A 16,635-nucleotide genomic window follows, 5' to 3' on the forward strand; every position below is an offset into this window, starting at 1 on the left:
GCTCCTATGGAGAAGTGGGGGGGTATAAAACGCTGCACCCTAGGGCAGGGTTTAACAGAGGGGTACCCTAGGTACCCCCTCGACCACCAACCATAGGAAGCAGGGGAAGGGGTCCCTGCTAGAGGCCCCCAAAGTCACTTCGACAGCCTTTCCACATTGAAAAGGCCGGCAAGGAAAGGCTGTGGGAATCGGAATCGGAATCCCGATGGCAGAAACACCATCCATTGGGAATTACGGTGCAGTTCCAACTGGCTGGAAGACTTCGAGAGCCAGTCGGAACTGAGTCGGAATGACCGGCTGGTTTATGTGCTGACCGCCAACATCATAATCAGACATTCGGACTGCAAACCGACTGTGTCGGTCGGAATGCCTCCGACCGCAGTCAGAAAGCTTTTGACTAGTGGTCGGAGGCTCTCCAACTGACATATTAGTCAGCCCCATAGTGTGAGATGACACAACACTCCACACAGGTGATTTTTACGCAAATCCACTGCAGGATTAGTGAGGGAATGACACAATGGGACATCATTTCCTACATATTACAGTCCCTTTTCCCCACTATCTGCATATAACAAGAGATACATTACCAAACACAGAGATGGTTATTATTTCATACATTCAACTTCTTAGTTAGTATTAGGTATATTTCTGGTTTCCCTACCAATGAGTAGACCATTCCCATAGCTGAAATCACTCATTGATGACACTGTGATGGGAGATGAAGGCATTATGTGCACTTCCTGTATATTTAGCCAGCACATTGATGAAATTCCTTTATGAACCATTATGGCCTAAACATTGATGGAATTTGTGTGTTTCCAGGTTCTGTACATGTGGGATGTTGCAGCAGGGGTCGTCAAGTGCACATGTGGGCAATCAACTGCACCAAGGATGTGGGAATACAGCTATGGATCCTTGCCTGGTGTCCAGTTGTTGCTGTTGAGTTGTGGGTAGGATAATGTACTGGGGCGTTAGTTTAATGATGGCAACCAAAACAGATGGTAGGAGGGCAGAAAAACATCCCTGTGAGATTCCTGTCAATCTTACTGTTGTGAACACAAAAACCAAATGCACTCCAAATACAGTAAAGAGAGAGATGCCTCAATGGACATGAAATGTACAATTGACAGTAATTGAAGCAGAGGAAAGATGGGTGAATCCTCTTTTATTGCATGAATGGCCAGCCGACACGTGTTTCGTCGTCAAGCGGTAACAATGCTTGCACGACTCATCAGGGCTGTAGTGACAGAAGGAAGGACCACAGGTCGCTTAGCCGGTGATACTTCCGACCCGGCCCTTGCTCGGGACCAGGCAGACGAGGGTAAATGGATGTTGCTCCAGATCCAGTGGAAAAATGTTGTAAAAAAGAAGCTCAGAGTAAGGAAACAGTGCTCCAACTTTCTTAGTGCGTGGATGCCACTAATGGTAGCAAGCATTCACCTCTAGATACAGGATTATCTCAGTGGTTGAATTCGTCTAAGTAGACATTAATCATGAGGTTGCTCGGTAGTGGCGGGATCCGAGATCGGGACGGTGGTCAGCGGGGAGGGTGCTCCCAACAGCAGTTCCGAGATAATCCTGTATCTAGAGGTGAATGCTTGCTACCATTAGTGGCATCCACGCACTAAGAAAGTTGGAGCACTGTTTCCTTACTCTGAGCTTCTTTTTTACAACATTTTTCCACTGGATCTGGAGCAACATCCATTTACCCTCGTCTGCCTGGTCCCGAGCAAGGGCCGGGTCGGAAGTATCACCGGCTAAGCGACCTGTGGTCCTTCCTTCTGTCACTACAGCCCTGATGAGTCGTGCAAGCATTGTTACCGCTTGACGACGAAACACGTGTCGGCTGGCCATTCATGCAATAAAAGAGGATTCACCCATCTTTCCTCTGCTTCAATTACTGTCAATTGTACATTTCATGTCCATTGAGGCATCTCTCTCTTTACTGTATTTGGAGTGCATTTGGTTTTTGTGTTTGCTTTGTTTGAGTGTGCTCCGCACACTCCTGGAGGGGTTTAGGGCTTTTTTCCCCTCACCAACTTGCACCCAGACCCACCTATAAAATTACACTAACGTGTGCTGTGCGCCTAGTATTTCCCTGTACCCTAAAAAACCTTTCTCTCTTAGGCTCAATCTTACTGTTGTGATCTGGAAGGATTCAGATTCCTGCATGTGGAGCACAGCCAAAGTTTCACATGTGGGTGGATGTTATTGGGCCTTGTAGTTAGTGGGTTGAGAATTGGCCAAATCTTCTGCAGCAATTAAATGATAGACTCCCTCCTGAGTCTGGAGAATTGTATGACCTCTGTGAAGTTAATGAGGGATATGCGATGCCGGAACACATGCTCCCTCCTCCTTTGCTGCCTGCATGGTGGTGGTGGTCTCCTAGCTATTCCAAGTAGCTGTATGATGACCTGCATGGCGTGATTGAGATTTCCAAATTGTTTTGTGGGTTGATCTTTTTATATCATACCTACTCCATCATGTCCTACACTTGGGTTGCCAACGTGCAGAAATGCTGGTGCATTTCAGTCATTGCTTGAGCTTCCCAATGATACATGATGAAATGGTCAAACCATAGTTACATTTGCGTCAGATTTTGTGGGGGAATGCCTACAATGCACATATTAATTTGAGCATGGTGCGGCAGCTTTTGACTTAGCTTTTGCACCACAAAAACTTTAAAACATGATGAATTTTTGCCAATGCGCCATTTTCTAAATATGACTTACTACGTGTGGTGCTATTGCATCATAAAAGTGGCTGTGCATGATCCATGTGAACTATTGTATTGTATACCAAAACCTGCTTGACGATCATAGCACGCACTCAGTGAAAAGATGCAATACGAAGAGATAACTCACTGGACGGAATCCAGGGCGGAGACATTTGCATTCGCCAATGAAGAGATTACACAAATATATGCATTAATACAAGAGGAGAACACTGAATACACCACCACCAGAACTGAAGAACAACAAATCCGGCAATTACTTTATTTATCTAGAAAAGAAATAAACCAGCGAATACACATCAGCACGATGATAAGGTACCACAAGGCTCAGAGAATTTCAAAGGGCCTGAGAATATCCTTGAAACCATCCTTATGTAAAAACACACAAAACATCACTGAAATATGGTATGCAATATTGAATAAGTGCTCTTCAGACCTGATCCTACTAACTATAGAAGAACTATCTAACATTTTGGATAAATTGAGGAAAGAAATTGAGACAGTCAAAGCAGAACTAGAAAAAAACAATGACAGCAGAGGAATTGTCTAAAATACTGGAGGATATCAACAACCAAATACAGAAACACACTCAAGAGGTGAACGAAAGAAAAATCAGAATGTATTGAAGAGGCACCATCAATTATAAATTGGGGGAAGTGTATACATGGGCCGACATTTTTGCAAAGAAAAGACAAAACAAACCCTATACAATGAACACAGACACCTCATCATCTGGCAGTGAGACAACTCAAACATCAAGAAACACCCAAAGGTTAAACACAACACAAGGACAACAACAGATAATTGCAAGCACTTCACCCACCGTTCCTTTTTTAGAGGCAGGCCACGACGAACGGTAAGACCCCGGCGGGGAAAAAGAAAAAGGCAAGAAGAAAGAGAAAGGACCGCCGCAGACGAGAAATGTAACATCAAAGACGGACAAGAGCAAGAAATGAATAACCTAGTGATCAACATATTGGATTACCATTTCAATGAAAGTCAACTACGAACACTTCAGAAAGTAGCATCATTCTTACATACAGCTCATACCAACTTGTTGGAAATCAACATTAGTTTTTTTTAATTAATGAGAAAACTCAGACTTTGCCATTTTAGGGAAAATGTGATAACTGAACAAAAGACAGAGGTAGAAGACCTATTGAAAGGATTGAGACTAGTGAGCACATACATTGTACCGGTGAGCCATAAAACTCTATATCTGTTTGAACAGGTAGTAAAACAAGATTTGTGAAAATTAAACTTTCACAAGAAATCCAAACATAAAAACTTATCAGCTAAAAAATTTGGTATTCTACGGTCAATCGCAAATAACAACTCAGTAACCTGCCAGAAAGCTGATAACAGAGGAGCTCTATTGCTATTAAATACTGCATACTATCTGAACAAAGTAAACAACCACTTACAGGATGAAAACCTCTACATGAAACTCAAGTCAAATCCCACAATAGAAATGAAAGCCACATTGGTGAACATCATCCAAAAAACAGTGGATTGAAGCATCATTAATGAGAAAGTCAAGAAATATCTCATCCAAAGTAGTCCCATAAGTCCAAGCTTCTACATGGTACCTAAAATTCATAAGGACGGTGTAAAACCACCATGTCGCCCTATCATATCCACAAGGAGAAGTCTCTAGGAACCAGTGAGGAAGTTTCTACACCGATATTTACAACCATGTGTAACCAAGGTGAGATCATTTCTTAAGGACACAACATATTTTCTCAATAAATTGCAAAACATCACCATAAAAGAAGAGGTACCCATAGTACTATGCACCATTGATGTAAAGTCTCTATATACATCAATCCCCCACCAACAAGGCGTTGAAGCGGTGGAAAAAGCATTACTACACACTACAATGAAAGTGTTTCTGATGGAGCTACTGGACTCTACCTTGATGCATAGCTACTTTAGATGGGACAACAGCTGGCATAGGCAAATAATTAAAAGAAATTGGATTCTACTGAAAGTAGAACAAGATTCCAGAAAGATTTTTGAACAAGAGCCTTTGTTTGCGTACACGACAGCAAAAAACATAGGAGAGATCATAAGACACCCCACCAAGATTATTGAGAAAAAAGGATATAGTGGTGCAACTCCATGCTGGAACTGTAACAACTGTAATAACATAATCCGAGGAGGTTATATCACCCACCTGATGAAAGGATACAAAATTAATTTACAAGTCAACGCTACATGTGATACATCTAACATCATTTATATGCTCCAGTGCCCATGTGGGAAAGCCTACATAGGCCAACCGGAACGCAAATTGAAAACTCGCGTGAATGAGCATAAGAGTAACATAGGAACTAGAGCTATGAAGTCTACTGTAGCATCCCATTTTATTGAGGCACAGCATCACATTAGCCAATTGAAAGCCTGCGTGCTAGAAACAGTGGAGAAGACAGTAGGAAAAGACAACAGAAACACCCTACTCAAAAGAGAGAATCATTGGATTTATTATTTGAATACTTTAAAACCTAATAGATTGAATGAGAGGGTAGAGTTTCAATGTTACTTGTAAATGAGGTCTCCACCCATGTGATAGAAGATAGACATTCCAATAAGGAGGTACCAACCGGACTGCTTGCAACTATATATGGTTATCTAGGGACACTTTAAACTGAATGTTATACTTCGAGATTTATTCAATTTCAATATCGATATTAATTTAACATGGACTTATATCTATAACACTTATTTCCACTTCTTGTGAACATGTCATAGTTGCTCTTAGTGAAACAAGCTTAATATTTTAACATCCAGGAATCGTTAGTTTCTGTGTTTGTTCCTGTCACCTTAAATGTTTTTTCTTTTAAAATCTTTATTGATCTACATACCACAAATCCAACTAACTAACACTTACATTTCCGAGATTAGTTATCGCGCACTGACGCACGCACACGTTTTAAACTGCTAACAAGCTTCGGCATCCGCACACTCAATCTGAGAAGGACATAAACGCGTTACGCTTAAGACACTGGTAAGCGCTGATTCATTGAGTTAACCTTTAAGAGCTGAATTTTGTAGTTTCAGTAAAGCGCGAGCATTCATAGAAGTTAAAGCGCGTTAAAGTTAAGAGCATGATATGATTAGGGTGACTTACAGCATGATAAGCATTAATTTAACTTGCACAATAGATTCGGAGCACCGTGAATAAAAGGCTCATGCTAAGAAGGGTTCGTAGATCACTGTTTTCTTATAATTGTCACAGACAGAGCACTAAGATATAAATCAATGAAAATCTTTCACAATATTAACCACAATTAACACGGTGGCGGCAATATTTCAGGAGGAAAACCCCGCAATTGTGTGAACATGATATTTTGATTTACTTTTTAGATACTCCCCTGAAGAAGGCACATGCCGAAATGCATAGGGAGGAGAGAATGTGCTTTAAGCATTTAATGTGAAAACAATGCATTGTGGGATTTGGAGTACTATCCCTAAATCCAGTAAAACGTGTGAATAAAACACATTTCAAAGAATAAACAACGCATATGGAAAATTGAAAAGAATTGGTTGTTTGAATTTAGCTGATCCATAAGCATCCAACACTTGTGCTCAGGGAGGCACCCCCAAAGATTTGGGGTTGCTACCAAAGTATCATAAAAGTGGCGCAATACTGGGGCAAAGCTCTCATAAACATGCCCCATTGGGCTTTGTCATGTAAGTATATTTTTGGACATCCTAAACTTTTGGAGTTTTGGTGTTGTATGCCTAGAGTACAAGGACGCTTACGTTAATGATCATCTACAGTGCTGCAGTAAGAACCGTGGTGTGGCAAGAGACCATGGACACAAGCATGCAAGAATAATGGCCACTATATCCATAGCTTGATAGTAAAATACAGTCATAATTGGATCTAGATGGCTTTAACACCTGTGGCTGCATTATTGACAGGTCTGTCCCTGAGTAATACAATGATTGCTATTGTCACCTTTTGGATTCTTTCAGAAACAAATCTTATAGTGTATATCTCACCACTTAGCATTGAGTAAGAGATCATGGCCTTGCTAGTTATTTCCAAAGATGTTGAAATGCTTGCCCACCTTTTTTCAAAATTGTTAAAAATCACCTGCCTCAAAGACAGCATTTACAAAGATTTTGTGAACTAGGAGAAAAAAAAATGTTTTTGTCCTTGGCAACACAGAAAAATTTGATATGTTTCGGCCAAGGGTGTTTCACATAGTTCTAGGAGGGCCAGAGGCTTGACAGGTTTGTGAGATTACCACTGACCAATTCAATGATTCTCATTTAAGGCTATTGAATACGTTATACCAGATCACATCTTCAAAACAGTCATATAAGCTTTGGTGCTTTCCCATCTGCACACAAGGACAAACCTGTTAGTTTTCATCCTAGATTCACACTTGAGTCCAGTGAAGAGCACCATGCATTACAACTGATGAAGGAATTATAACCGGATACCCCGCAAGACTTGAGAATGTCACTGGCTCTTCTGCCGGCCAGCGTCATCTTCCAAGAATGCTGCATCACATTCAAAGGAGTAAATACAAATAATCAAGGTCTTTACAACACTTGCAGCAGTGACATCCTCCTGTTTGGGAGAAAAAAAGGAGCAAGGGAAAGTAAATGAGATAACAGGCTTCTTCTGCTACACACCAAAGTTTATGGACTCCAACCCAAATCTTTAATGACAAGGTGCGTCCCTCTTTCACTTCTGGTATACTCAAGAGACAATCTCCTCATAAATTCTTCTCATTTACAAGTTTGCGAGCACTACCAGGTTTTGGACAGTACATGAAGAGACCTGCCCACCCTGTAAGTTCATCTCTTGATTCATCTTGAGGTCAGATTCTACCCATTTAAGGAGTAGTAGACACGTACATGCATACATACATTCATATGTGCATACATTTAACATGACTCTGGCCCCCCTGTTCTACGGATAATTTGGCACCCGTGTGAGTCATACTATAGGTAGCCAACTACAACTGCCTAATGATGTACTGGCATTGCCTGTTTTCAACCTTCGCCTCCCAGTGGCAGAATGTAAATGAAGCCCCTCACTACAGAATGTGAAGAGGGGCCTTGCGTCTCCCACATCTCACACATATTCATTGGCTTTGGGCTGAATGGGACACTTCTGAGGGGTTTAGGGGCCCCTGAAGGCTTTGGGGGGCCCCTCTGCTGCATGGGCTGCAGGGGCCTCTGTTACGCCCCTGACCCCTCTGTTCTTCCTGTCAACTGGACCTGGTGTAGGTACTATTGGGTGTGCCGTGCTATGCTTTGCACAGGTTCTTTGTCACTTCCCTAAAAGTAGATCGCTTTTTGGGACCATCCAGATTCATACCTAACAAGTGCACATAAAGAAGCGCCAGCTCAAGGGTCCGTTAAGGATGGGCAACTTTGTTACCCATTCAGTACTTCTCGGCGGTATTGATCGTGGAGCAATGAAAGAGAATTAATGGCCTCTATCAGATTTGATGGAAAAGGTCTCCTTTGTACTAGAAAAGGAAAGCACTTTATTAATGATCAGTTGAGTGTTTAATGGGACGCGCTGATAAGGCATTTTTCAGAATCAGAGAGAACACTGCATATATCAATTCTCTTTGGTGTTACACATTTATCAAGTCCAATTGTCAGACATTCTGCACACGTCACTGCAATCATTCTTCTGGACACTATTATTAAGCTGTATAGATTAAACTATCATTGTCATCTACTATGTGTGTATGCTGCTAAATCTTCGCCTGGCGGTCTCAATTAATATTTACACAGCTAGCCTTTCTCCCTAGTAAATAGCTCTTATTTTCTCATCAAGGGGCGCTCGTTTGTTGCTGTTTTAAATTGTTTGTAGCACGATAATCTTTCCTGTTTGCCTGGCCAGACAGAAGAGAACCGTGCCAAGCACACCGCTTATTACCTTCATGCAGTCTGCTTACCTTTGCAAAATTAAAATATAGCAAACATTCATCAAACATTCACCAAGGTAAGAGGTTTAGTTTTTACACAGTATATAAACAAAGCGGTGAACAACCTTTGAGCACATGTAAGGTGCGCAAACACAATGCGCTCACAGGCGCTCCTTTTCACAAAGACAGGCATGCACTCATATTAACAGACAAGTAAACTAAATATTCATGCCTCAGAGCACACAGTCCAATAGTCATACCTAAACCGCACAGACAGCAGAGGAGAGAGAGGATTGTTACATATCTGTCAAACATCCTCCTGTAATATATATATACATACATATATACATATATATATATATATATATTACATATATATATTACATATATATATATATATATATATATATATATATATATATATATATATATATATATATATATATATTCACTGAAAAAAACATAGGTTTGACACACGTTATAGTTAGGAATTAGCATTTAAAAAACCTTAGAAATTCACTGAAAATACCATAGGTTTTACACCAGTTATAGTTAGCTGTACATTTTACTCATACAAAACCATTGAAATTCCCCCGTTATAGTTAGTTGTACTCACTATAACTTGCGCGCCCGCAATCCACTGCTGATGATGTCACATATTACATCATTCATAACATGGTCAGTGACATCACTGATGACATCTCAAATGACATCACTGATGACATCATCCAGTGAATGTGGTTTGCTTTGATATTTAAATATGTATTATAAATACACTTTGCATTGAAGAATGAGTGGATATATAAATATAAATGTGTGGATCGTGGATTTAGTAACAGTGTCATTGATTGTTTCCTTGACTTATTTGTAGAGTCTCACTATATATAATGTGTAGTTACTAAACTTCAAAGGTTTTTTAAATGCTAATTCCTAACTATAATGTGTGTCAAACCTATGGTTCTTTCAGTGAATTTCTAAGGTTTTTTCAATGCTAATTCCTAACTATAACGTGTGTTAAACCTATGGTTTTTTCAGTGAATTTCAAAAGTTTTTAAAAATGCTAATTTCTGTATTTATTTTAAAAAAAATTATATATTTATTTTTCAACAAACTGCCCTTGTATATTGTAATACATTGACTGTATCCTATAATATGCAACGGCACAGCTAGTTTTATGATTTGTATATTTTTGAATTGTATAGTCTACATCTTCAATCAAAATATAAACAGTCAAATTTGTCAATTAATTAAAAAAAAAAATCCAACGTGCGTGCACCTCGCGATTCCTTCAGGGACCCCTGAGAAAGCCTAGGGGGTCAGGGAGTCTCTACCCTGCCCCTTTTCCACATTCTCCACTACTGTTTTTCACACTCTTGTGCCTCGGGGGTGCGAGCACCATGCGCGCACCTCCCAACTTTTTTTAAATGTTTTTTTTTGCCCTTCGGGGACCCCATGAGAAGGCCTAGGGGGTCATGGAGTCTCTTCCCTGCCTCCTTTTCACGCTTTTAAGCTTTTACGAAAATCGGATAATCGTCATTTATATGCGACGGTCGTGCACCGTGTGCGCACCCTTCATGTGATTTGAAAACAACACTTTTGATTGGTTTATAGAAATTTCTGTTCCAGAATCTTCAAAAACCCCACCCACTTCCCTCACTATCTCTTTCACTTTCTTGGGAGAAGGATCTATGCTGCTTTGTTACAGCTTTGGAGTTTTTTCCAGGATTTCTTTTGAAAAGATGGCAGAGAGACAGCAGCAACAGGATTCCTCTTCTTCTGACTCAGATGTGGAGCAACAACAGCCACCTGCAAAGAAATCAAAGGAATCCTTCACTTTTCCTGAGGGGCAGAAAAAGGTGAATGCGCCAAAAGTATCCTGCAACATCTGTGGGAGTGTGCTGTCGAGGGGAAACCCTAAAAAAAAAATACTCATTCAGCATACACACCATGTTGCGGCATGTGAGGAATGTGCATCCTCACCAATATGCACAGGCTTCTACAAGAGCCCTGGCGACACAACTACCACCTGCTGTCCCCAGCACTTCATCTGGAGGAGCATCTCCTTCTACGTCATCTATTAATATCAGGCCACTTTTCACCAAAGTCCACCTCCGTTGCAACCGGTGCAATGAAATTCTTTGCAATGGCGAGCAAAGTCTAAATTTAATGGAGCTGAAAATCATCCAGCACCAATGCTCCCGCAAATATTTTTTGTCATTTAATTATTTTTTGTTCCTGTTGAGAAGTTTTTTGTTACCTGTTTTTTATTTTTGTTCTAAAAAATCCCAAAAAATATCAAATTGTTAAAAAACTACAAAAAAAAGACAAAACAAAAAAGACAAAAAAACAGTTATTTTCAGAACTCACTTCACTTCTCCACAAAGAGCTATATATCTTATATACTGTGTCATACTTTTTTTGAATGAATGTGTAGAGTTAAATGAATGACTGAAATGACTGAGTGTAGGGGAGGAAGGGACTGATGGAATGAGTGAGTAAAGGGTAGTATGGTGAGTGAGGAAAGGAGAGTCAAAGAGTGACTGAAACAAGGGGACTAAGGGTAGGGGAGTGAGGTAAGTGGAGAGTAAGAGTAAAGAAAGGGCAGTAAGGAAAGGAAAGTGAGGGAGGAAGAAAGGAGGAGCATGGAACAGAGACAAGGAAGGGAAGTAAGAGATGGAAAGGGAGAAGTAGAGCCGAGTAAAGGGAGTGAAGGTAAGAGAAATGGAGTGAAGGTGAGGGAAGGGGTATGATGATGACAAAAGGGGAGTAAGGGAAAGTGAGAGATGGGGAGTGAGGGACAGAGAAGTGAGGTGAGGGGATGAAGGGAGTTAGTAAAGGGAAGTGAGAGAAGGGGAGTAAAGAAGAGAGTGTGAGAAAGAGAGCGAGGGAGAGTGAGGAAAAGGGAATGGGAAAGTGAAAATGTGAGAAATACAGACAGGAGGAAGTGGAGAGGGTGAAAGGGAGTGACGGTGAGTGAACGGCAGTGACAGTTAGGGAAGGAGTATAAGGGTGAGGGAAGATGAATAAGAAAGAAGGAACAAAATTAAGAGAGAGGGAAAATGAGTAAGGAAGAGAGAAGGTGTGATATAAAGAGAGAGGAAAGGAGTTTAAGGGTAAGGGAGAGAGAGGGACAGAATGAGAGCGAGGGAGAGCAGGGTACTGAGAAGGAGTGAGGCAGTTAGAGTGAATGGCACAGAAAGAGACAGGGAGAGAAACATGGATGAAAAAATGTGAGGGAGTAAACGAATGGGAGTGAGGGAAGAGTACTAAGGGTGAGTGAAAGGCAGTAACAGTGAGAGAATGGGTATGAGGGTGATGAAAGGGGAATGAGAGAGAAGAAAGGAGATTACGAGAGAGGAAAGGGGACTGAGGGATAAAGTAGGAGTGAAGGAAACAGAAAGAGAAAGACAGGAAGGGTGAGGGAGAGAAAGAGAGAGAGAGAGAGAGTGAGAGAGAAAGAGAGGGAGAGCAAGTGACTGAGAGGGAGTAAGGCTGGTAGACTGAGTGAGACAGAGGGAGAGAGGGAGAGAGAAATGGAGTGAAGGGGAGTGTGGGACTAAAGGAATGGGAGTTAGCAAAAGTGAATGAGGAAAGAGGAGTAAGGGAAAGGGACTGACGGATGGAGTGAGGGAAAGAGAGTGAGGGGGAGTGAGAGAAGTGGAGTGAGTGAAAGAAAGTGAGGGATGATATGAAGGAAAAAGAGTAAGGGGAGAGTGAGAAGAGACTGAGCGATACAGCAAGACAAGGGTAGTGATGGAGGAAGATAGGAAAGAGAAGTGAGGGACAGAGAGGGAAAAGACAAAGGGGCCGATTAGGATGGAGGATTTTCCGCCTCCTCCGGGCCGGTGGAAGCCACCTCCGGCCCGGAGGAGGCGGAAAATCCTCTGCGGAGTCACCAAAGTCCCACCGCCGCATTACGATGGCTGGTGGGTCTTGGTTTCTGTCCGCTGCTTTTCCGCCGCGGTCGGATTACAACCGTGGCGGAAAAGCTCTCATTTGGCTGGCAGTGTCTAACCAACACCGCCAGCCAAATTAGGATGCATTTTTAAACATGCTTTTCCGCGGCGGTTTTTCCGCCGTGGAAAAGCATGTGTACTTTTGATTTTGGGGGCCCGTTGCGGGCCCCAGGTTGTAGGCGGGTGGGGGGTGCACATGGGGGGTACCTATGGTACCCCCCAGTATTTACATGCACAAAGCGGCAGGCACCGCGCGGTGCCAGCCGCTTTGTGCATGTAAATGTAAAACATGCACTTTTAACATTGCGGCGGGTGCTGCTTGAAGCAGCACCCGCCGCAATGTTAAATATCCAGGATGTGACCGCCAGGGTGGCGGTCACATCCTAATTTGCACGGAGGGACCGCCGCAGCCCATGCGGACGGTCCCTCCACCTCTGGGATGGCGGACATCCTAATCGGCCCCAAAGTTGGACAAGGTGAGTGGGGGTGAAGGAAGAGTACTGATAGTGAGGAGTGTAAAGGTGAATGAAGGGGAGTAAGGAGAAGGAGGAAAGGGGAGTAAGATGAAGAAAAGGAAGGTGAGTAAAAGAGACAGTGAAGAAAGGGAATGAGAGATAGAGAAATAATAGAGGTATTTTTTGTTTGCCATACTTACCTTATAAATAATGACATGTTATTAGTACTTTTTATTATATAGTATCTGTGGAAGACAAGAAAAAATTGAGTTATAATATATAATTCACAATACAAAAGAAAGTAGAAGTGAAAGAAACAGAAAGGGAAATAAAGGAAGGGTGAGGGAGAGAGAGAGAGGGAAAGAGTGAGAGAGAAAGAGAGGGAGAGCAAGTGAGTGACAGGGAGTGAAGTGGTTAGACTGAGTGAGACAGAGGGAGAGAGAAAAGGAGTGAAGGGGAGTGAGAGACTAAAGGAATGAGAGTTAGCAAAAGGGAATGAGGAAAGGGGAATAAGGGAAAAGTATTGTCGGATGGAGTAAGTAAAAGAGAGTGAGGGTGACTGAGGGAATGGAAGCAAGAGAAAGGGAATGGGACTGATGCACAGTGAGGAGAACATGAAGTGGGGGAAGAGGACTCAGATTGAATGAAGGGCAGTGACAGTGAGGGAAGGGATATAAGATTGAGGGAAAGGGAGTGATTGAAAAATAAGCATATTTATAGAAAGAGAGAAAAAATAAAAGGAAGAGTAGTGAAGAGAGAGGGAGACAGTGAAAGAGACAAACAGAAGGAGAGTGAGGGAGTGTGAAGGAGTAAATCAGTTATAGAGACTGAGACAGAGGAAGAGATTTAGAGACAGATGGAGGAAAGGGGATGAGGGAGAGAATAAAGGAAGGGAACTGAGCGAAAGGGAGTGAGGGAGTGAGAGAAGTGGAGTGAGTGAAGGTGAGTGAGGGATGATGTTATGGAAAGAGAGTAAGGGGGAGTGAGAAGAGACTAAGCGATACAGCAACACAAGGGTAGTGATGGAGAAAGATCGGAAGGAGAAGTGAGAGACAGACAGGGGAAAGAGGGAGTTGGACAAGGTAAGTGAGGGTGAAGAGAGAGTACTGATAGTACAGAAAGACTGTAAAAGTGAATGAAGGGAAGTAATGCGAATGAGAAAAGGAAAGGAAGATGAGTAGAGGAAGGGGAGTAAGAGAGAGATTAAAGAATAGGAAAGAGAGAAAGAGAAGTAAGAGAGTAAAGAAAAAGTATTTTCTGTTTGTCATACTTACCTTATAAATAATGACAACTTAATAGAATATTTTTGTATAATATAGTATCTGTCGAAGACAAGAAAAAATTGAGTTATAATATATATTTCATAATACAAAAGAAAGTAGAAGTGAAAAAAACAGAAAGGGAAAGAAAGGAAGGGTGAGGGAGAAACATTGAGGGAGAGAGTGAGAGAGAAAGAGAGGGAGAGCGAGTGACTGACAAGAGATGAAGTGGCTAGACTGAGTGAGACAGAGGGAGAGAGGGAGAGAGAAATGGAGTGAAAGGAGTGAGAGACTAAAGGAATGAGAGTTGCCAAAAGGGATTGAGGAAAGGGGAATAAGGGAAGGGGATTGACAGATGGAGTGAGCGACAGAGTGTGAGGGAGAGTGAGGGAATGGGTGCAGGAGAAATGGAATGAGAGTGATGCCGAGAGAAGAGAACATGAAGTGGAGGAAGAGGACTCAGATTGAATGAAGGGCAGTGACACTGAGGGAATGGATATAAGGGTGAGGGAAGGGGAGTGATGGAAAAAGAAGCATATTAAGAGAAAGGAAAGAGAAGTAAGTGAGAGATAAGGATTTATGGAAAGAGAGAGAAAAGAAAAGGAAGACTGGTGGAGAGAGAGGGAGACAGTAAAAGAGACAAACAGAGGGAGAGTGACAGACTGTGAAGGAGTAAATCAGTTATAGTGACTGACACAGGGGAAGAGACTTAGAGACCGGTGGAGGAAAGGGGAGTGAGCGAAAGGGAGTGAGGAAGTGAAAGAAGTGGAGTGAGTGAAGGTCACTGAGGGATGATGTGAAGGAAAGAGAGTAAGGGGGCAGTGAGAAGAGACTGATCGATATAGCAAGACAAGGGTAGTGATGGAGGAAGACAGGAAAGACAAGTGAGGGACAGACAGGGGAAAGAGGGAGCTGGACAAGATGAGTGAGGGTGAAGGAAGAGTACTGATGGTGAGAGAAGGAGTGTAAAAGTGAATGAAGGGGAGTAAGTAGAATGAGGGAAGAGGAGTAAGATGAGGAAAGGTAAAGGAGTAAGAGAGAGAGTGAAGACAGGATAGAGAGAAAGAAGTAATAAAGTGATGAAAAAGTATTTTTTGTTTGTCGTACTTACCTTATAAATATAATATCTGTGGAAGAGAAGAAACAATTGAGTTATAATACATATTTCACAATACAAAATACAAAATAATTTGTACAATATGTTATATATTTTATTTTGCTGTTCTCAGAATAAATTAAATTTCACTAAAAACAGTGAGTTCAATACTACTCATCATATGACAGCGGGCAAAAAAAAACACAATCAAAAAGATTGTGTTTAAAAAACCCATTCAACATTTTCAATAAGAATGTAACAATTAGAAAAAAACATATCTTAAATGTCTTTTTCGAACAGCAAGTTTTTACGTAAGTAAGGAATGTCACCAACAATCACAAAGTAACAAAACATTATTACTTCTTTCTTATACACTCTAAATAAAGTAATGTACAAACATATGCTACAACATTTACCCGAAATAGTCATTTTTTGTTTCACATATCATTCCTCATGGCCAAATAATATGTGTGAAATCCTTAGTTTGGAAGTTACTTAATAGTACTCGTAAGCGTCCGTTTCCCAACCTTCTGAACCAAAAGCACCAACATCTTTTGGACCATCTAACAATGGTTATACCTCCACCCGATGTTATTTTTCATGAACATAGAACCTTAAACAACAAGCATGCTATCAGAACCTCAACATCATCTGGTATGCCGATCACACTCTGCTCATCCTTTATCTTAGCAAGGAGCTGTATACCATTAAAAGAAACCTTTACAAGGGAATAAAAAATGCCACCAACATCTCCAACAACTACAACAAATCTTAAACACCTATGCCTCCCTCATGATCAACATTTCCTGTAATACTCATATCACTCACTATGTGATACACTTACACTACCTCTATGACAAGTACAAGTTTTTTTTTATCTTGATCACCCTCACTTACAAAGTAAATCTCAACAGCAGACTAACCTTTTTTAACAGCACTAATCTTCCTAGGCCAATTACAATGAGGCCAGCCTGTTGGACATTTGAAATAAGCTGTGTAATGTCCTGATGTTGTAGAAGGACCATCATGGAAAATAATTGCTACAGTTACAAAAGTTCTTCCTGAAATTGATAATTGAGAAGCCACAAAGTTTTTTAATTGAAGTTGTCAATTGTGTTCCATCTGGTCTGCATCGTTGGAGCATTAAAATTACATACTGTCCATATCTTTGTATAAATAATGTTGATAACATTTGTGAGTTACATTGGGTACAGACCATGTTTTGATTTGCT

The 16,635-nt window shown here is 41.3% G+C and overlaps 1 protein-coding gene across 1 annotated transcript in view; it reads left to right on the forward strand.

Moving 5' to 3' along the window:
- The first annotated feature begins 4,354 nt into the window (after positions 1 to 4,354).
- Positions 4,355 to 16,635, forward strand: part of LOC144763625 (uncharacterized) — a 116,793-nt gene continuing 104,512 nt past the window's right edge. The window contains exon 1 of the mRNA XM_078649399.1: positions 4,355 to 4,442. Coding sequence (XP_078505525.1) covers positions 4,355 to 4,442 — 88 coding nt within the window. The remainder of the gene's footprint in view (positions 4,443 to 16,635) is intronic.

Source organism: Lissotriton helveticus, chromosome 1_1, assembly GCF_964261635.1.
Source record: "Lissotriton helveticus chromosome 1_1, aLisHel1.1, whole genome shotgun sequence".
Classification (NCBI taxonomy): domain Eukaryota; kingdom Metazoa; phylum Chordata; class Amphibia; order Caudata; family Salamandridae; genus Lissotriton; species Lissotriton helveticus.